Source organism: Cricetulus griseus, chromosome X, assembly GCF_003668045.3.
Source record: "Cricetulus griseus strain 17A/GY chromosome X, alternate assembly CriGri-PICRH-1.0, whole genome shotgun sequence".
In the NCBI taxonomy this organism is placed as follows: Eukaryota; Metazoa; Chordata; class Mammalia; order Rodentia; family Cricetidae; genus Cricetulus; species Cricetulus griseus.
The window spans coordinates 40,308,639-40,332,363 of record NC_048604.1 but is presented as its reverse complement, the minus strand read 5'-3'; the positions used below and the strand labels follow the sequence as shown (position 1 = coordinate 40,332,363).

At 37.9% G+C, this 23,725-nt stretch overlaps 1 protein-coding gene across 2 annotated transcripts in view; it reads right to left on the bottom strand.

Moving 5' to 3' along the window:
- Nup62cl (nucleoporin 62 C-terminal like) overlaps positions 1-23,725 on the bottom strand; it is a 70,456-nt gene that overhangs the window by 4,216 nt on the left and 42,515 nt on the right. For both annotated transcript variants that reach the window (XM_027433558.2, XM_027433559.2), the window contains one exon: positions 22,891-22,957. In XM_027433558.2, coding sequence (XP_027289359.1) covers positions 22,891-22,957 — 67 coding nt within the window. The remainder of the gene's footprint in view (positions 1-22,890; positions 22,958-23,725) is intronic.

Here is a 23,725-nt window from a genome sequence, read left to right as displayed (position 1 = left end):
AACATTCCTGATTAGTTTCCAGTGCCCACATGAAGACTCACAACCATCTGTAACTCCAGTTCTAGAGTTTCTGATGCTCTCTTTTGGCCTCTTCCAGCACAGCACACACATGGTGCACAGATATACATACAGGTGGATCCTTAAAATAAATAAACTTTTAAAAACCATTGAAGGGTACATTTAGTACAGCACAATTGAAAATAAAAAATGTTGGGAACTTTAAGACTTAACAATGGGCTGTAAAAAACCCTTTGTATGTATATACATATACATATATACATGTAACAACAATTAATTTTAAAAGAGGGAAAGAAAGGGTATATGGGAGGTTTTGGAGGAAGGAAAGGGAAGAGGAGGATGATGTAGTTATATTATGATCTCAAAAATAGAAGAAATAAAAATAAACACTATGGCATATCCAATTATCTTGCATTCATTAGCAGAATGGAAAGATACCCATGTATACAGGTCTGTCAGCAGTCAGCTTTGTATCTTCTCTTTCACCAAAAGCTGAGGGGTTGGGGGAGATAGCTCAGTTGGCTAAATGTTTGTTGTGTAAGTATGAGAGCTTGAGTTCAAGTCTCACCATCCTTGTCAAAGGTGCTTCAGAAGTGGAGACAGGTAGATTCCTTGGGCCTGCTGGCCAGCCAGCCTAGACTATGAGCCCAAGGTCTCAGTGAGAGATCTCAAAAGACCAGGTAGGATGGCTCTTGAGGAATGACACTGAGGCTGACTTCTACAATGACACAGACACAGACAGACAGACAGACAGACAGACAGACAGACAGACAGACAGACACACACACACACACACACACACACACACACACACACACACACACATATAAGTACACACACACAGCCATAGCCTCCACAACAATAACAATAAGAAGTTGAATACACTGTGCTGGGTACATGTTGGGGACAAATAAACTGTAACTGTCTACTAAACCCTAAGGTCATGGCTACATTTTGAAAATACACAAACATTAATGAATAATCTCTGCAAATAAGTTAAAAAAACTACTTGGTACATTATGCCAGGAACAAGAATGTATTAGTGATCAATCAAAAGTAGAAGGGCTTTCGTAAAGAGATAATCATTTCATGAAGACCATTCTGATGGTAGTGTGGGAATGAGATAAGGGAAGCTCACAAAAGATCACAAACAAAAGCTTTCTACACACTAAACCCATACACCGGAAAAATTGTAGTAAAGACTTTTTTTAAAGGAGGCAAATGAGAAAAAGCACCAAAGCATTAAGGACCCAAAGAAAGGAGCAAAACCCTTTGAAAATCACAATGAGTTCTGTGCTAGAAATACAGAATTAGTAGGGTTAGATTATTCCAAATGGTGTTGAAAGCAGAGCTGAAGACAGGATGTGTGACTAAGAAGTACCTCCTTCCTCTCCTCCCTATCTAACATCTGGCTGATACTCCCTATTCAAGTTCTGCAGAAGGTTTTCCTTTGAAGGTTGTTAACAAGCTAAACTATGGCTCAGAGATACCATACCAAGTCAAGGGCAGGCATTCTGTACGAAAATTAAGGATTAAACAGAAGTTTCCAAAAGCTTAAATGGACACCTACAAAGAAGCATTGGATGCCTACCTCCTTCTCTAGCGCTCTAGGAATGCTGGTGTAGCACAGGCCTTACTAACTACCCTTCAGCCAGGAACTGGAAGAATCTTCTCCAGAGACTTTGACCAGCTAGACAGAGAAACTGGAAAGATAGTGGCTAGAAGTCCTTCAGTTAATAGGAAAAAGTGCAGAGGCAAGGGATCTAATCAGTTATCCCACGACCCCAGTTAACAACCCCAAGTACAAAATATTTCATGTAGCTTTCTTTTCTTGTTTAAAAAAATATTTTTCATTTTACATACTAATTCCAGTTCCCCCTCCTTCCCTTCCTCTCACTCCCCCACCCCTGCTTCTCACCCCCATCCACTCCTCAGAGAGGGTAAGGCCTTCCTTGGGAATCAACCAAGTCTGGCATACCAAAGTTGAGGCAGGACCCAGGCCCTCCCCCTGTATCTAGGCTGAGCAAGGTATCACACCACGGGGAATGGGCTCCAAAAAGCCAGTTCATGCCCCTGGGATAGGTAATGGTCCCATTGACAGCCCTCCCCCTCAATAAACTAAGCCACATAACTGTCACCCACATTCAGAGGGTCTAGTTTGGTCCCATGCAGGTTCCCCAGCTGTCAGTCTAGAGTCTGTGAGCTCTCACTAGCTCGGGTCACCTGTCTCCGTGGGTTTCCCCATCATACAGCTTTCTTAAGTATAAGAATATTTTAGGGGAACTTCTTGACTTAGGAGAGATGAAAATGAGATGGAAAGCTGAAAGCAACAAATTAAGAAGGACAAAATACTTTTTGAAAAAATTTAATCCCATCAGGAATGATACTGAAGCTAAGAAACAGGGATGGATGCTACTAAATGCCATACACACTGTCATCATAAGACAGCAACCTCTTGCACATGAAAGTTGTGTCAGAAAGCAAAGAGGAACAAATATTTTGGAATAAGAATAAGAGCACAGATCCGGAAAACTGAACAAAAAAACATAGAGACACTAGGAAAGAATAAAAATGTAGATCAGTTCAGGGAAGCAAACATTAGATTAAGTATGGTTCTGGAAAGTGGAGCAGAGATAACAGAAGCAAAGAAATGAGCAGAAAGCTCAAGTAAGAATACAGCCTCAGACAGAAAGCTATGACTTTCTTGACTCATTAATACAAGGCTCAATAGAGGAAACAGATTTGCATCAAAGCATCTCATCTGAAATTTAAGTAGTCTGAGAAAGAGCTTAAAAATTTCAATAGAGAAAAAATGAAAACAAAATGAAGAAATCCAACAAAGGTTCAGAATGAGAACGGCTATCAGAGTTAGAAGATAATTAGAACTGCTTCTTCAAAAGTCCCAAGAAAATTATTTCCAAACTATAATTTAATACCTAACATCATCAATCAAGTGTGATAGTGGGATATATATATATATATATATATATATTTCAGAGATGAATAATATCAAAATATTGAAATACCATGCACTCTTTCTGGAAGCTACTGGAATATGAGCCATATTGAAGCCAAGGGGATAAACAAAGGGACTGGGAATAAGAACCCCACCAGTAGCACAGACATTGAGATCTACAATTAAAAAATGGGACCTCCTGAAACTGAGAAGCTTCTGAAAGGCAAAGGACACAGTCAGTAAGACAAAATGACAGCCCACAGAATGGGAAAAGATCTTCACCAACCCCACATCAGACAGAGGGCTGATTTCCAAAATATACAATGAACTCAAGAAGCTAGCCACCAAAACACCAATCAATGAAATTAAAAAGTGGGGCGCAGAACTAAATAGAGAATTCTCAATAGAGGAATCTAAAATGGCTGAAAGACATTTAAGAAAGTGCTCAAAATCCTTAGCTATCAGAGAAATGCAATTCAAAACAACTCTGAGAGACCACATTACACTGGCCAGAATGGCTAAAATCAAAAACACCAATGACAATCTATGCCGCAGAGGATGTGGAGAAAAAGGAACACTCCTCCATTGCTGGTGGGAGTACAATCTTGTAAGACCACTCTGGAAATTAGTATGGCGGTTGCTCAGGAAAATGGGAATCAGTCTACCTCAAGATCCAGCCATTCCTGTATTGGGCATATACCCAAATAATGCACGTTCATACAACAAGGACATATGTTCAACCATGTTCATAGCAGCATTGTTTGTAATAACCAGAACCTAGAAGCAACCTAGATACCCCTCAACTGAAGAATGGATAGAGAAAATGTGGTACATTTATACAATGGAGTGCTACTCAGCAGAAAAAAGCAAAGGAATCTTGAAATTCGCAAGCAAATGGATGGAGCTAGATAGAAGAAACTATCCTGTGTGAGGTAACCCAGTCACAAAAAGACAAACATGGTATGTACTCACTCATATATGAATTTTAGACATAGAACAAAGGATTAGCAGCCTACATACGTCTTCACCAAAGGAACTAGGAAACAAGAGGGACTCTAAGAGAAAAATGCATGGTGCCCGGGGAATGGGAAGGGCCATTCCTAAGCTAATTGGGAGCATGAGGCTAGGGGAGAGGGAGCTGGCAGAATGTGAGGAGAAGAGCAGGGGAGAGGAGGGAATGGAGGAGCAGAAAGGTTGAGTTGGGGGAAGAATAGAGGAGAGCAGGATGAAAGATATCATAACAGAGGGAGCCATTATAGGTCCGAGGAGAGATCTGGCACTAGGGATATTTCCAGATATCTACAAGGATGACACCAACTGACAATCTAGGCAATGGTGGAGAGGCTACCCCAAATGCCCTTCCCCTATAATGAGATTGATGGCTACTTTATATGCCATCCTAGAGCCCTCATCCAGTGGCTGATGGAAGCATAGGCAGACACCCACAGCTAAACACTGAACTGAACTCTGGAACCCAGTTGCAGAGAGGGAGAAATGAAGATCAAGGGGGTCGGGACCAGGCTGGTGAATCCCACAGAAACAGCTGACCTGAGCAAGGGGGAGCACATGCACCCCAGACTGCTGTCTGGGAAGCCATCATGGGACTGATCCAGACCCCTGAAAGTGGATGTCAACAAGGAGGCCTCAGCACCCTATGGGGCCTCTGATAGTGGATCAGTATTTTTCGCTGGTGTAAGAAGGGACTTGGAGAGCCCATCCCACGTGAAGGGATGCTCTCTTGGCCTGGGCACGTGGGGGAGGGCCTAGGCCCGGCCCAGGATGATGTTGTGGAATTTGGGGAGCCCCCGTGGAGGGCCCTACCCTCCATGGGGAGCGGAGGGTGGAGGGTGGAGGTGGCTGGTGGGGGGGTTGGGGGGAGGGGGAGAAGGGATTGACATGTGAAATTACAATTTTGTAAAAATTAAATAAACAGAAAAAATTTTCCTAAATCATAAAGTACAGTCTTCAGGCATAGGGATTTTATTTATGTAAATATAAATAGAAACAAATCACTGAATTCTTTTAACAGCTACTGAACTCCATTGTATTAAAATTCCAATAAAACAGTGTAAAAAAAAGAAATTTGTCAGCTTGGTGGTGGTGGCGGCATACACCTTTAATCCCAGTACCCGGGAGGCAGAGGCAGGCAGATCTCTGTGAGTTCAAGGTTAGCCTGGTCTACAAATCTATACAGAGAAACCCTGTTTCGAAAAAACAGAAAAAGAAAGAAATTTGTCAATACAATAACTGTGCAGCATGGACAACTTACATTTAGAGTAAGTTCAATACTCACACTTCAAAACAGCAACTATTCAAGAAGACACAACAGAGGAGGGTTGAGAGTATAGCTCAGTGGTAGAGCCTATGCTTAGTATGCATAGGTCCTAGTTTCAATCCCAAGTACTACCACCACCATCAAAAACCAAATAAACATCCCAGAAAACCAACAGTACAGTAGAGATTACAAGACTATGGAAGAGAGGAGTCTTGGTATTAGAACCAGGCAATTTAAACTAAAAGCAAGGATTCCAATACTGACTTACTGATAATTATGTAGAAAACCAAGCAAAAAAAGTAAAATTAAAATTAAAAAGTAAACAAGAACTTGCAAAAGAAAGAAAATGTAAGGTGCTAAGCTGTGAACAACACCTATGTGACCATAATTAAAACTAATAGTGATCCAGCTAAACACTGAGTTGAACTCCTGGAATCCAGTTGTAAAGAGGGAGGAGTGATGATCGAAAGGGTCAAGACAATGCTAGGGAAACCCACAGAAACAGCTGACCTGAGCAAGTAGGATTGCACGGACATCAGTCTGACAGCTGGGGAACCAGCAGAGTTCTGAACCAGGCCCCCTGAATGTGGGTGCCAGTTGGGAGACCAGGGTAGTCTATGAGACCTCTGTCAGTGGAACCAGTATTTATTCCTAGTGCAAGAATGAACTTTGGGATCCCATTCCCTTTGGAGGGTTACTCTCTCAGCCTAGATACACAGGGGAGGGCCTTGGCCATGCCCCAAATGATGTGATAGCCTTTGATGATCCCCCATGGGAGGCCTCACCCTCCTTGAGGAGTGGATGGGGGTGGGATGGGGGTTGGTGGGGAGCATGGGAGGATGGGAGGGAGAGGGAACTGGGATTGGTATGTAAAATAAGATTGTTTTAAACTTAAATTTAAAAAGATGAAAAAATAATAGTGATCAAAGTGAAATTTGTGATATATATATATTGCAAAGATGGTAGAAATTTAACATAGGAAAACAAAGAAGTAAATAGTTTTTGACAAATTTAATTTGAGGTGCCTCTGGAATATCTATGTGCAAATGTTTGTTAACACAGACTTTTGAGGATGAAAAGAAAATAACCACCCAAGAAAGTTATGGCTGGAGATGACAACTGTGGTCAGACATACTGCTGGCTAAGAGAAACACCTTTTTAAAAGAATACCATTAGAAACAAGGAGTGGTTTCAAATCAATATTCTAAGTGCCTACCTTACAAAATAGAAAAAGGACAAAATTAACACAAAGCAAGCAAAGGGAGGAAATAATAAAGACAAGAGCAGAGTGCAATAAACCTGCAAACAGAATCACCGTAGAGAAAAATCAATGAGCTAAAAAGCTAATTCTTTGAGAAAAAGTCAATAAAATTAATAAACTTCTAGGCAAGAGGGAGAAATTTGAGCACAGAAAAACATAACTCACCATTGTCAGGAAAGAAACAAGGTAAACCACTACAAAACTACTTTATACTTACAACTCACCAGCTTAACAGGAATGTACCAATTCTTTGAGAAACGACAAGTTTTCAGAACTTAATCAAGGTAAAATACACCATGAGGATAATTTTAAAAACAAATGAAAATTTCCCCCTCCAAAAATACCCAGGCACAAATGGTTTCACTGAAGATCTATCAAACACTCAGAGAAGAATTAACACTATTTCCCCACAAATCCTAATGAAAAGAAGACAGTACTGATACCCAAAACAGTCAGACAGTACAAATACAGAAGAGAAAACTAAAGACCAGTAAATCTTCAGAACACTTAAAAAATCTCATATATTTAAAAACTTATAGCAAAATAGATCCAAATAAAGGTATATTTTTATTCTGCATATGTATGGCTGACTCAATCAGAAGAATGTTCCTGAGTCCATTATTTAAACAAATTAAATAAGAAAAATAATGTAACAATTGATACAGAAAAGGCATTTGATAAAAATCTAGCACCTACTTATGATAAAAATACAATCAGCCAGCTAGAAATAGATGGGTATTACAAAGAGCATCCACCAAAACCCTAAAGCTAATACTACTATATTAAGATGAAAGACTGAAGGCTTTGCATGTATGACCAGAAATGAACAAAAATGAAACAATAAATAAATAAACTTAGGGGATATCACCCAGTGGTAGAGTGCTTGCCTTGAAAGTCCAAGGCTCTAGGTTTCATCTCAGCAACACATACAGAAAGGACAGAGAAACAAAGCAAGGATGTTTATTCTCATTTCTCATATTTGAGAGAACTTCTGGAAGGTCTAGCCAGTGCAAAAAAATAAATAAATAAACACACAAGGAAAGAAATAATGGCACAAAAATTGGAAAGGATGAAACAATATTTATTTGAAGATACCATAACTTCCTATGTAGAAAAAATTCTAAATAACCTACAAAGCTATAATAAGTGAGTCATGGGGACTGGAGAGATGGCTCAGAGGTTTAGAGCACTGGCTGCCCTTCCAGAGGACCTGAGTTCAATTCCCAGCACTCACATGGTGGCTCACAACCATCTGTAATGAGATCTGGTACCCTCTTCTGGCTTGCAGGCATACATGCAGGCAGAAAGCTGTACATAATAAACAAATATTAAAAAATAAGTAAGTCATAAGCCAGGCATGGTAGCATGCCTTTACTCCCAGCACTCAGGAAGCAGAGGCAGTCGGATCTCTATTAGATTAGGCCATCCTCGTCTACAAAGTGCGTTCCAGGACAGCCAGGGCTACACAGAGAAACCCTGTCCTCAAAAAACCACAAAAATGAGTCATTTTTTAAAAAATTATATTTATTTTATTTTATGAATGCCTTGTGTTCGTGGATATATGTAACTTATGTGCAGGTCTGACGTCCACAAAGCAAGAAGAGGTTGTCTGATCCCCTTAATCTGGAGTTATAGGTGTTTGTGAACTACTGTGAGTGCTGGAAGTGAATCCTTGTCCTGTGCAAGAGCAATACATATTCTTAATAACTAAACCATCTCTCCAGTCCCAGTCTTAGATCTGTAGACCATCAGGAGACAAAATTGGTTTCATATATTACCAATGAATATACAAAACATAATACCACTTAAAATCACTGTAAAGAAAGTTAAATACTAAGGTGTAAGGCAAAATAAAAATGTTTATGTAAAATATGTGAAAAAATTACAAAATGTTGATGAAAGAAATCAAAGGAGACAGTAAAATTTTGAGATATAATATGCTTGTGGCTGGGAAGGCTCATTATATAGTTAAGATGCTAATTCCCCCAAATCCATCTATAGCTTAAAATTTAAACTTTACATGCAATTCTTAACACATACCATAAAAATTTTTGTAGTAAAGCAAGAGAACTAAAATAGCTAAAACACTTTGGGCTGAAGAAAATAAATACTAAGTTTTATTATGTAGCTATGCCAATGACGGCAGTGTGATATTTAAGGGGAAAGACACAAAGATCCACAAAATAAAGACCTCAGGAAAAAATCAAGCATACTAAATAGATTTTGTTGAGGCCCAAAAGCAAATTCAAGGGCCAGATATGGTGGTTCATGTCTGCAATCCCAGGTTTACGGAGGCTGAGGCAGGAGGATTTCTGTGTTAGAGATCAACTTGAGCTATGGTGTCAGAGCCTGTCTTTAAAAGGGAAAGAAATTCACACTACAAGATGAGTATGCAGGTAAGAATGCTTGCCACCAAACCTGAGGGCCCAAGTTCAATACCTGGAACCCACATGGTAGAGAGAACTGACTCCTGGAAGTTGTCTTCTGACTTTGACAGGTGTGTTGTGGCGTGTGTGTGTGTGTGTGTGTGTGTGTGTGTGTGTGTGTGTGCGTGCGTGCGTGCGTGCGTGCGTGCGTGTGTGTGTGTGTGTGTGTGTGTGTGTGTGTGTGTGTGAATGTGGACACACACACATTATAAACAAACAAACATAATAATAAAATAAAAGAAACTCAATTGATCAAGGACAGCTTTTCCAACAGTGTTAGATCTACTGAGTGAGTGCAGACAAAATCAAACAGAAAGACCTTGATCTACACCTATTATACAAAATGAAACCAAAATGGATCACAACCTTAAAATGTAAAAAGATGAAACTTTCAAAAAATTTGAGAAAAAATCTTTGAGATAAAAGCAAAATCAAACAAACAACAAACAAACACTGACAAATTGTCTATCATCAAAATCATACTTTTGTTCTGTGAATAACTCCCATGAAGATGAACAGATAAGATATAGATTGAGAAAATTATCCTCAAGCTACATACCTGAATACAAGAAAAAAATTTGAACACTCCAGAGTAAAAGACAATCAGAAAATGAGAAAGAGGCATGGAAGACATTTCACTGCAGTACACCAAGGAAAAGATGTTCATTGTCATTAGACATAAGGGAGATGTAAACCGAAACCTCAATGACATCATTACACATCCATTACATGGTTAAAATGAAAAAGACTTATAATACCAGAGAGTGGTAAGGACACAGACATACCATACAACTCATACATTGCTGGTGCCCATGTAAAGTGGCACAACCACTTTAGAAAACCGTGACCCTATTTTGCTAGGTGGCTGAGCTTGGTAGAGTACACCATTACTTGGGAAATGGAAGCAAGAGGATCAGAAATTCAAAAAGAAATTAAAATTTATATCAACTTAAGAATCTGTCCATGAATGTTCATAGCAGATTTCCTCATTTTATCCCCAAATGTCCTATATAGATTACTAACCAGTTAAACTGTGGTACACCTATACTGAAATACTACTTAGCAACATGGAGAGTCAAACTATTGATATATTCAGCAAGCCAACCATGTCTTTAGGGAATTTTTCAGAATGGAGAAAAAGCCATTATTCAAAGGTCACATTCTGTACAATTCTATTTATATAATAAGTCACAGTAAATTTCAGCAATACAGACTAGTCGTTTCTAGGCGTTTAGAACTTGGTGGTAAGGTGGGGACCAGATGGGAGGAAGATGGGCATGACGACAAAAAGGAAACATGAAGAAGCCATGTGGCATGAAACTGTCGAGCATTTCTGCAGTTGTGATACATATAAAATCCTACAGATATGTAATAAAGCTTCATATAATTAACATGTATCCAACTAAAACTGAAGAATCCCATGACAGGCCTATTTAATGTCAGTATCCTGATTATGGTATTATGCTACAGTTTTGTAAGATGTTATAACTGAGAAAAATAAGTAGCATCTCTATATTGTTTCTTACAACTGTGTGTGATATCTGAATTGATCACAAGAAAATTTCAGTAACAAAAAAGACCAATACATATAAATAGGGTATTTTGTTATTGCTGCTGTTTGAAACAGTTTTCTTTTTTCCTCTGTAGTTGAAGCTAACCTAGAACTCATTATGACGTTCAGGCTTGAGTCAAACTTGTGACCCTCCTACTTTAGCCTCCCTATGCAAACCACATGTTAAGGTTTTAGCTAGTGGAGAATATATCCTATGTATGAGGTTAAGTTGCTATTGAAAATAAGTTTGAATTTTTGAAATTTAATATAGTTAACATTTCCTTGTAATTCAGAAAAGGAGAGTGAATAGAAAAGGAGAGGAGATGGAAGGGAGGCAGAAAAGGGGGAGACAATATGAGATTATCCTCTGACCAGTAGTCATAGCTACTTTTAGGATATTTACTTTATTGAAATTCAAGTAACAGCTGGATAGACTTAAGTTCTTAGTGGTATATACTTCTGAATAGGAGAAGTATTTATAGAAATACAAAGCTCTCACCTCCACCATGAGAATTTATCTGGTCTCTTCATTGATATATTAAATTGATGACAAGATGCTATGCTTGGTATATCACTGCTCTTCACACACAATCAATGAAAAATACATTTCAAAGAGGGATAAAAAAGAAAGATGATCAAAGGGCAAGGTGTCCTGAATTATTGCAGTCAGGGGGTGGATAACCCAAGTAATAGAATTATTTTACATTTTTATGTGGTATTCATTTGGGCATTTAACAAAGTCTCACTTCAAACACCCCTCCCAGAAAACAAACAAAACAAAACAAAATCCTGCAGAGCCATTTTGCCCACCCTGTTTTTCTTTTTTTACCACACCGTTCCTCCTCCCTTTGTACCTGTTGAAGGGAGAGATAATAACATTGATTATATAATATATAATAATATAATATTGATAATATATGCCTGCTACAGAGTAACACTGGCCTTTGACACATAGTGGGTGTTTTGTTCAACATCTAGATAACATCTAAAATTACAATATCTAATCACATAGCACATACGTGTGTGTGTGTGTGTGTGTGTGTGTGTGTGTGTGTGTGTGTGTGTATACACAATGGAAGGTACAGTGTATGCTTGTGTGGTATATGTGCATGGGTATGCAGCACATGTGTGCATGCAGAGGATGTTAAGTGTCCTTATATCATTCTTTGCTTTATTCAGTTGAGGCAGGATCTTTTACTGAATAGGAGCCAGGCTAGCAGCCAGAAAGCCCCAGCAATATTCTTGTCTCTGTCTCTTAGCTCTCTAGCACTGTGTTTATAGGCAGTATTGGCAACACCCAGCTTTTTTTTTTTTTTTGCATTAGTGCTGGGAATCTGAACTCAGGTTCTGATGATTGCACAGCAAGTATTCTTGCCCACTGAGTCATCTCCAAGCCCCAGCACTTGTGTTTCCAATGCCTGTGGATGCTATCTTGATTCTCACAACACTGTGATGGTAAATAAAAATGTAGGAAGGTTTAAAGAATTTCTCAGAGGCCAAAGTTAATTAGAATTCATAGTTGGGCTTATATAGTTGACTCTTATCTAACAGTGCTTTCTCTATTAATGTACGTGCTTAACAAACACTGTGAAATTTTTAATAAATAGTATATAATGTATGCATGTATTGAAATATCACACTGCACTTCATTGATTTGTACAATGAATATATGTAAATTATAACAAACTAAATGCTGGGCCAGCAAGATGGCTTGGCCAAGATAAAGGAACTTGCCGCCAAGATTGATGGCATAAGTTAAATCCCCAGAGCCCATATGGTGCCCATAAATTGTCCTCTAAATTTTATAGACTCACTGTGAAATATACATGGCTCCTCCAAATAAATAAATGTGATACAAATTTAAAAAATAGATAAACTAAGCATTGTGCTGAGTATGGTGGCACACACTTGTAGTACCAGAATTTGTGAAGCTGAGGCAGAAGGAGCACCATGAATTCAAAGTCAGCCTGGGCTAAATAGTGAGACCATAACTCAAAAATAAAATACAATAAAAGAAAATAAGCACTATGCTGAGCTATAACTTGCACCCTAAGGGTATTTACTGTTCCTTCAAACAGTGAAGTGCTTAAAATGAGAAGTGCCTATCTAAACACTATCTGGGAGGCTTGACTGAAGAAAAGCCACTGCTTCCTGAACATAACACCAGTAGCACAGACACTGAGATTGACAATTAATAAATGGGACCTTCTGAAATTGAGAAGCTTCTGTAAGGCAAAGGACACAGTAAGAAGACAAAAGGGCAGCCCACAGAATGGAAAAAGATATTCACCAACCCCACATCAGACAGAGGGCTGATCTCCAAAATTTACAAAGAACTCAAGAAGCTAGTTTGCAAAACACCAAACAATCCAATTAAAAAGTGGGGTACAGAACTAAACAGACAATTCTCAATAGAGGAATCTAAAATGGCTGAAAGACACATTAGAAAGTGCTCAACATCCTTAGCCATCAGGGAAATTCAAATTAAAACAACTCTGAGATACCATCTTACTCCTGTCAGAATGTCCAAAATCAAAAACACCAATGACAGTTAATGCTGGAGAGGATGGGAAGAAAGGGGAACACTCCTCCACTGCTGGTGGGAGTGCCAACTTGTGCAGCTACTTTGGAAATCAGTATGGCGATTCCTTAGGAAAATGGGAATCAGTCTACCACAAGATCCAGCAATTCCACTCTTAGGAATATACCCAAAAGAAGCACATTCATACAACAAGGACATCTGTTCAATTATGTTCATAGCAGTATTATTTGTAATAGCCAGAACTTGGAAGCAACCTAGATGCTCCTCAACTGAAGAATGAATAGAGAAAATGTGGTACATTTACACAATGGTGTATTACTCAGTGGAAAAAACAATGGAATCTTGAAATTTGCAGGCAAATGGATGGAACTAGAAGAAACCATTCTGAGTGAGGTAACCAGTCACAAAAAGACAAACATAGTATGTTCTCACTCTTATATGGATTTTAGACATAGAGCAAACCATTACTAGCCTACAATCCACATGGCCAGAGATGTTAGGAAACAAGGAGGACCCTAAGAGAGATATACATGGTTCCTTGGAGAAGAGGAAAGGGACAAGATCTCCTGAACAAATTGGGAGCATGGGAGGGAGGGGAGAAGGAACTAGGAGAATGAGAAGTGGAGAAGAGGAGGTGTGAGGAGGACATAAGGGAACAGGAAGGTTGAGTCGAGGGAAGAATAGAGGAGAGCAAGAAAAGAGATATCATAATATAGGGAGCCATTATAGGTTTAAAGAGAAATAAGGCACTAGCGAAATGTCCAGAGATCTACAAGGTTGACACCAACTAACAATCTAAGCAACAGAGGAGAGGCTACCTTAAATGCCCTCCCTGATAATGAGATTGATGACTAACTTATATGCCATCCTAGAGCCAGTAGCTGATGGAAGTAGAAGCGGACACCCACAGCTAAACACTGAACTGAACTGGAATCCAGTTGCAGAGAGGGAGGATTGATGAGCAAAGGGGTCAAGACCAGGTTGGTGAAACCCACAGAAACAGCTGACCTGAACAAGTGAGAGTTCTTGGTCCCCAGGCTGATAGCTGGCAAACCACCATGGGACTGGTCCAGACGGTATGACATGGGTATCAGTGAGGAGGCCTCGGAAATCTATGGGGCCTCTTGTAGTAGATCAGTACTTATCCCTAGAATAGGAATGGACTTTGGGAGCCCATTTCACATAGAGGGATACTCTCTCAGCCTAGACACACAGGGAAGGGTCTAGGCCCTATCGCAAAGGATATAACAGACTCTGAAACACCCCCCCATGGACGGCCTCATCCTCCCTGGGGTGCAGAAAGGGTATGGAATAGGTAGGGTGTTAATGGGGTTCAGGAGAGCAGGGAAGGGAGAGGGAACTGGGATTCACATGTAAAACAATCTTGTTTCTAATTTAAATTTTAAAAAAATGGAAAAAGGAAATCCAGGTGGAAATAAATAAATAAATAAATAAATAAATAGATAAATAAATAAATAAAGGAAAAGCCACAAAGTTATTTCATGTTTGAGCTGGCTACTGAGCATGGGCTCCAAAACAGCATCATCATGAGGTTCCAATGTACTTATGGGTTTGTTTGGTTTGTCATTTTTTTTGTTTGTTTGTTTTTGTTTTTGTTTTTAAAATCACTAACAGGAAGAAAATTGCTTTGGAGAAAAAAATCCATCTTTCTCACAAACAATATAAATTCTGCTATTTGGAAGTGATTTAAGTTATGTTGCATATAATTCATGTGGGGAAGCTCTCCAGCTTGAGGAAATTCACTTGGGCACAAAATGTACATAAGCAGGATTAGTGAGAAATCTAATTTTGCAGATGTATTGAGAGTATGTCAAATCTGGATTTACATAGAGAAAAAGAAGTTAGAAAAGTCAGCTCTGAGAATGTTAACCATCATACACCATTTCTTAACAGAGATTTGCTTAATTCCAATGTTAGTCCCCTAATCTAAGGTACAAGAAGTTCTTTGGAATTAAGGGACATCGGTTTTGTCTGTAAAGAATAGCAGAGATGATCAAGTGGATCATTTAAATAGTGAAAAGACACAAAATACCTTTCAATTAACTGCAATGGGAAGATGCAAGTGTCTCTGTTGAGTTTAAGTCTATATGAGCAAAGTCCATTTGGTTGGCTTTGTGCTGCTGTCACAGCACTGGCAGAAGCCATTCAATTCTCAAGTATCTGAAGTGGAATGCTCAATTCCAAGAGCATAAGAGATAGCCTTACCAATCTACCAGTGTCACCAACACTGTCCAAAGAGTGCAAGAAAAGGCAGAAGTGTGTGGGACTGAACCAGGCCCTATGAATGTGGGTGACAGCTGTGTAGCTTGACCTGTTGTGTGTGTGTGTGTGGGGGGGGGCTGGCAGTGAGATCAGGACCTATTCCAGGTGCATGAATTGGCTTTTTGGAGCCCATTCCCTATGGGGATACTTTACTCAGCCTTGATAGAGGGGGGAGGGACTTGGTCCTTCCTCAACTTGGTATGCCCAATTTTGTTGACTCCCAAGGAAGGCCTTACCCCCACTGCGAAGGTAATGGGGGTGGGAAGGGAGGAGGAGGGGCAAGTGGGGGTAGGAAGGGAAGGGGAATTTGGATTAGTATGTAAAATGAAAATCAATTTTAAATAAAAAAGCGAACAAATCAAAAGAAAAAGAAAAAAAGAAAAGGCAGACGTAGAAAGAACAGCCTCAGTGAATCCAAGTCTATGCTAGAAGATCAAAGAGGAAGAGGACTCCTCAGTTGCAATTTAAAGGCATCATTTGGGACCTCAGCATTTAATGCTCTTAAGACAAGACAGCTGAAATAACTAACAAAATATAACTTTTTTCTGTTTGTTTTGACACAAGGTCTCATACAATACAGGCTAGCCTTGAACCTGCTACTCACTATGCACTGGAGGATGGCCTTGAACTCCTGATTCCTCTATCTTTACTTCCTAAGGTACTGGGATTATGTGTTTATGCCACCATGTCTAGCTTTATATTTTTGTGAGTGAGCCTAGCCTTTAATGGCTGAGCCATCTCTCCAGTCCCAAGTCTAGCTTTAATAAAATAATTTTATTTATATCAAGGTGTCCCTAGATAGCCTTCCCTGGCCTGGAACTCATTCTGTGGATCGGGACAACCTAGAATTCACAGTGATCCAACTACTTCTGCTTCTTGAGTGCTGGGATTAAAGGTGTGCACCACCATGCCTAGTTAATAAAAAGACTTTGAAAATATTGCCAGAATCAACTCATCTTTAAAAGCATCTAACACCAAAAGAAATTAATTTGAAACAGTCACCTCAAATAATAACTATTACTATTGGGCAAAATTAAAGCGTGTGATTATAACACATTATGCAAAACAGCTACTCTAAAATGACCCTAAAAGCATTTTATGCAAGACTTAGTGAAATACAGTTGATGACTAAGAATATTTAGCATAAAAAGTTACGTAGTCACAGACATGGAACTATATTTTGGAAATATTACAACCCCCAAAGCTGTTTTAGTTACTCTAGAGAGTCACTCTTTCTGCCCTAAATAACAATATAAATGTGAGAATCTATACAATTATTATGCAGTTCCACTCTTTAGGAACCTGTGAGGATTATAGATAAAACATATTTAGTCTCATAGCTTTGGGACACTTCATGAAAGAAGTAAAATGCCATCCATGATAATACTGAAGTTTCAAATAATGACTAGCAGAAGATTTTCATAGTCTACTCATTTATTATTGTCCCATTTGGTGATTATTCATACACACGGTGAAGGTTTGGTGGTATATGAAGCAACAGGAAACACAGATCCCTTATTCCACCTTCCTCCCCTGCCAGAAGTAGCTATGCTAAAAACAAATAACAAATTGCCTCAGATGGATTGCCAATTCTGTCTAAGTGGTCCCAGAAGAGCCAGAGTTGCTGCAGTTTCAGTGACTGCCAACTCAGAAGACAGATGTCTGACTGCAGCACTATCATTAAGTCAACCTTGAAATAATGCTGTAAATTTTTACAAAAAGGAAGACAAGAGAGGGAATACATATTTTGATATGTGGCTACTATTCACTCTCAACTATACTACTTGCAAGGAAAAACATGAATAATGTCTAACAGTGAATGAACATCACATCTGAAATCCTGAGTGTATTCAGACTCCCTTAAATCTGACAGTCTCTGATTCCCTTCTATTTCTGTCCTATACCTATGGATTGTGTAGAAGTTAAGAGGATAAAAGGAGCCTGGTTTAACACACCTTCTTTGTGGATGTTGAAAAGTTGATCGAACAATGAATTTAATGTTCAATTTCCAATTCTCATTTATTGCATTTATTTTTCTTTTGAAATAAAATGGACACTTTAGAGTAACTTTCAATTCGTGGAAACATTCCCCAAATGGGGATTTCCCATATACTCAGTGCTCTACCCTCACAAGTAATGCCTCCTCAGCTACCAACATCCCACACCAGAGAGGTGCATTTGTTGCAGCTGATAAAATTACCATTACCACCATAAGTCCATCGTTTACACTGAGGTTCATATTCAGTGATGTTCATCCTATGCGTTTTAGCAAGGGTATAATGACAGGTATCCATCATTACAGTACCACAGAAAATATTTTTACTGCTCTGTGCTCTGTCTATTCATCACCACACCCACTAATGATTTTTTTATTATCACCACAGCTTTGTCTTTTGCAGAATGTCATATATTTGGAATCACACAGTATATAGTCTTTTCATTTTAGCGTTTCTCAGTTAATAATATTCATCAAAATCACTTTTAAAGAAATGATTTTTCAGTTAAATATGTGATCTTTTTCATGTAACAGCTGCCATGTTTTATGATGGAAATTTTTGTGCCAATATTACAGATATTAAGTCACAAAACATTTCCCAGAAACCTTTTAAAATAAAGATTTGATTTTATATGAGTTAATGATTTCTCTTTAGTAAAATATAATATTTATATTGCCAGAATAACAACTCATTCATTTTTCTATAACTGCTTTCTGAATGTGTACAAATGGACTCATTTAATCTTAAAACTTTCAGTCCACAGCCCATTTCAGCAGACATAATCCAATTAACTATTAAAAAGCAAAATAAAACAAAAAGAAAAAAATCCTCTCCTGGACAGCATAATTAAACGCTGCCATGCTTCATGATCACCCCATTTGCTGCTATGAAGAGGGAAGGCTTGTTGGGCGAGAATGGCAAAAAGAAGCATGTATTATTGGGAATTAGGAGGGTTCCCCAATTTTGTAGCAGAGCCCCCATCTCAAATGAATGCTGCTACAACATTTCGCTGCTTCTTTCGCTCAAATAAATCCTTAGCAAATAAGGAATTCCCATTAATCATCACTCTACTGTCTCATTCTCGCTACCAATTTTGACTGAGAGCTTTACCCAGACATCTAAAATTTACCTCCAATCCAAAATATTATTATATTTTGACACCCCTGTCCTCTACTGTTTCATACATGATTAAGATATGTTTTTATATCTAGCAATACCCACATTGTTTGAAAAGCACAGAATTGACAATACCGTTTTATACATAGGAAATCTGGATCCTGGTCCCAATCTTCTATGATTGCTCTTAGCTGTGTGTTCTAAAGAAGCCATTAAACCTTTCTGGGCCACAATTTCTTCACTTATATAAAGTAAATCCCTTGCAACACTAACAACTTTAGTTTTATAAAGGAAATACTGGCTGGGAGCCTTGAGATTTCATTTATAACAAAGAGGATCCCCACCAAGAAAAAAAATCACTGCAATTTTTCTTTATAACCCAAATTACCGTGTGACACCTCCTTTAACTCCACCCCAAAAGTACTGTTCACTGTAGAAAAATAAGCAACACACAGGAAGATTTTGTATAATCTCATTCTTTGGCACTGTATGGCTATTAACATTTTCCCACTTAGTTACTCTATCAACTTCTCTCCACAAGTGGTATTTAATAACAACCTACCTGGAACTAGTTTCTCTAGATCCAATTTAATAGCTCCCTTTGAACCCCATGACCTTTCTTATCTCCACCCCCATACACATACATCACAAATTCTGACAACCAGTAACTAGTTCTTCCCACTATCATTCACTGATTACCAACTATGAACAAAGCACTATTCAAAGAAAGCTATACACTGCTTCTTTTCATCTTCATAGAGACTAAATGCACATTAAAAGAGGCAATAACCTGATCTGAATATATGCACCGGCAAGTAAGTGTGTGTGTGTGTGTGTGTGTGTGTGTGTGTGTGTGTGTGTGTGTGTGTGTGTGTGTGTGTGTGTCTTAGTTACCCTCCTATTGTCATAACAAATACTATAATCAAGGCAATGTATAAAAGAAAACGTTTAATTTGGGACTCATGGCTGCAGAGGGTTGGAATCTATGACCATCATGGTGGATAGCATAGCAGCAGGCAAGCAGACTTAGCATGGCACTAGAGCTTTGGCTGAGAATGCACATTTCAGTCCACAAGTATGAGACAGAGAAAGAGAGCTATCTTGGAATGGCCTGGGCTTTTGAAACCTCAAATTCCACCTCCAGTGATACACCTCCTCCAAAAAAGGGATACCCTCCAACCCTTCCCAAATAGTTCCACCAATTGGGGCCCAAGAATTCAAGTCTATGAATCTTTGGGGGCCGTTCTCATTCAAACCACCACAGTATGCATCTTATTTTAACAAATGCATGTGCAAACAATACAGAACTTAACTACCAACCAATGATTCTAAACACAGCTTAGGAAGAGAGAGAGAGCATTTCTTCTTCTAACACAGGAAAGAAGCAGGTAACAATGAATGATAATATAGGTATATTTCTAACTGAAAGACACTGAAGAAATTCACTGTGGGTGATATCTACTAGTTCAGAGAATCAGGAAGCCAGGAAGCCAAGTAAGAAGAAAATGTATTATTTTATGGCTATGTCTTGAAAACTTGTAATTGCTTGGTTGATTAAGTTTTATATTCTTTTCTTCCTATCATCCTATCCCTACATTTAGGCAAAATTTATAAAATGGCTTTCCCTATTTTTAATATATGCTTTATTAGTTCTTTCAGAATTTTATATAATATGTTTTGATTATATTCACGCTCTCTCTCCCAACTCATCTCAGATCCAAATGCCCTTCCCTACACATGTAACTTCATGTCCTTTTTTTCCATGAAGGCCAATTTGTACTGTCCAAATATTCTTGGATGTGTGGTCTTCCACTGGACTTTCCATGGGGGGATACCCTCTTAAAGTGAACCCCTTATCCCAGCAGCAAAATATTGCCAAAACCTCCATGGCTAGGGGTGGTGCTTTGTGTTCAACTCCCCCTTCCATGCTCCTTTCTTTCCTGTTTTTTATTTTATACTTGTAGGAAAATATAGAGAATAGTAAGTAATATATTAGTATGCTCTTTATCTAGATTAGCTCATTGTTTTGCCACAAATTCCTCCATATTTTCTAGGAAAATATTTTCTAACACAATGATCATCACATCTAGGAAGATGAACATTTTCTTAATATCTAGTCTGTATACAATTCAAAATCCTCGATTTTTTGAAATAATGTCTGTTTTAGGTCTAGTAGTGTATTTAATCAATGATAACACAGACTTCATCACCATAACTCTTTTAATCTATGACCGTTGCCTTAATTTTTTTTTGTTTTTCATGATTGACCTTTGGAATAGTCCAAAACAATAATATTTCATAATGTATACACTGACTATATGATTTTGTGACTATTTGCAGGTGAAAATTTTCTATATAAGTGATAGCATATATTATCAGGCATATCAAATCATGAGGCACACTAAAACCCAACTTCTCCATTATTGGTCAGTTCCAGTTCCAGTTTGATCAATTCATGAAAGCAGTACACATCAGATAGCTGTTAGAAAAGCCTTTCTTCCCTTTTGTAATTATTAACCAATACACAGAGTAACAAATTTTAGGAGTACATGAACATATTATTCCTCAATGATCTTAAACTTTGTAGTTTTAATATTTATTGATGATCATTGAATCAGCTACTGTGGCACAAATGCAAAATTGTGATTTCCCCCATTGACTTAATCAAAATGCTGAGTTTCATAGTGTATAAACTGTGCCTCAATAAGACTATTTTTAGAAAGTTAACAGAATAACCAGCAGTCTTTATTTTGTCCATTTCCTGTTAGCTTGTTTTTCTGCCAAGAAATGGACTATCGGTTGAAAGATTTTATAAATGGGGCAGGGTGTTCAAGATGAAGATGAACTTAAACATATTCCATGGAAAATTTGTAATTATTGTTTCCTAATTCTATCACCTTCTATAATTATTTGTTGGCATAAATCTGTAGTGATTTCTCCCTATCCCTTTCATTTCTTAGTCTCTTTTAAAGGGTATAATTGTGAGTTCACGAAATTTTTGCCTTTAAAATATTATACTCTATTACTGTTACTATAATTTTTATGTTCAAGACATCATAATATATATAGTAATGGGAGTCCCATGAAACAATCTTATGTTCTGATAAAACATTATTAGTATTAGAACAATGTTTTCTTCCTTGCATGTCCCACAGTTCTCCTGTACTTCTTGATGTCAACCCTGAGATCAAAGTCACCCAAGAAGAATCACTTTCTTTAAATGGGATTTATTTGTAGAAAGTAAGATCTTGGTGGTCAATATGTTCATTGCTACTTGGGTATCGAACTGTCAGCGCTTCTAAGCCCTTTCCATGTATAGAACAAAGAAATTCAGATTCATTACTGTTACTTGAATTTTAAATTTACAATATAAATATATAAGAAAAATAACTTGCATCTCATTTCTCAATAGAAACTCTAATTTCTAGCTTGCCTTTTTCTGAAGGGAAAGGAGGAGGAGTGGATCTTGGGGAGAGGGGAGGTATGGGAGAGGGATTGGGAGGACAGTAGGGAAGGGAAACTGCAGTTGGGATGGAATATATAAACAAACAAACAAACAAATAAATAAATAGAAAATAAGAGGAGAGACTAGTCCCAGATCTATAATATCTTGCTAAAGTTTACTTGGTGCTCCTGACACAAAGAAATCATGTACAGTAAGTGGAATGTATCATGGATATTTGTTGGACTAAAATATAAAATGTAAATAAAAAATCCTAATTTATATTAACATTAATGTATGTATACATTTGATTTATCTTGCTGTAGCTACAAAATGGCAGTGATATTTGTTCTATAATCTGGCACTAACAACAAAACTATTAAGAGTTTATTTCTGCATTTCTTTTCACCTAATAAGAATGCACTATCAAGAACACTATACTCTTGAACGCTGGAGATGACTCAGTTAAGTGTTTGCTGCTAGTATCATCAAATCAGTGAGCTTCAGGCTCAGAAACTCTGTCAAAAAATAAGGCAGAGAGGCAGAGAGGAAAATACCAAACATTGACTTGCCCAGTTTCTCCCAGCATGGAACACAGCCCTAAACATACAAGAACATGCACGCCTTCACACACAATACACTCAAAAAGCAATGTTGCATTCAATGGCTATCAGCACTGAGTTGCAATGTTATAAACTACACTGGTTTGGGGAAGCAGTCTTCAGTATTTGTCTCTCTTCCCATTTTGGGCTCCAATTCTGAGTATATAAAACATTTGTTTACTGAGATCAAAATTGTATACAAAAGATAAATTTAAAATTTCTGCTTCTATCCATACTGTCAACACACTACCTTTATCCGTTCACTGTATTAATTTCTAGTTAATTCTTCAGTGCTCATATGGGCATGAGCTGAACAACAGCCTTTCAGGAGAGTTCTTGTGTCAGTGTGGCCATTGAGAGCACAATGTGTGTTGTGCAATATTTTCATACCTACAACATATATACAAAACAAACACCCACCTGAGTTCTGACTAAGCCACTGCAGAGACTCCATATGAGCATTCAGAATATTGCAGATCTGTTGAAGCTGAAAATACAACCAAAATTTTTAGATTGTGATTATTCCAACGTAATAAACAGAAAGAAAGAAACATTGGAAAATGAAATTAGGAAGCAACATTTAATTTTCTTCTGGTAAGTGGTGCTCTGACAATGAACTACATATTAATGGTGTTTTGCCATTTCATACTTATAATGCTAATTACTTTTGTGCATTAGTTCAATCTATTCATTTTGCAAATGTCAGGGATTAGAGTCCTACAAATCAATAAAAATAAACCTGACAAGCACAATATAAAAATAAAGGACATTAAGAGATATTTCAAAAGAAAATAAATAAAACAATCCACATAAAATTAGGAACATCAATTTTGTCAACCAAATCAGAAATTGCTCGTTTTGTTTTTATTTTTGGGACAGAGGCTTGTTAAGTAGTACAGACTGACCTGGAACTTAACCACGTAGCCCAGGCCCTTTCTCTACCTCCTGAATGTTGGGACTAGAGGAGTCTACCAACATGCAGGGCCCCTCAAATTCATTATTTTAAAAATAGTAGCTTTCAATAGTCAAGTACAGGTTGATTATTCCTCACCTAAAATGTTTAAAAAGGATTATTTCAGTTTTTTCAATTTTTAGAACATTCTATTATATATAATGAAATATCCTGGAGATGGGTAACAATTCTAAACATGGAATTTATATGCCATGCATATCTTGTACATTAGCCTAAAGGTGATCTGATGTAATATTTGTATTATAACTGCATTTGTGGGGGGAGAGGGGGGTCTGTGTATCT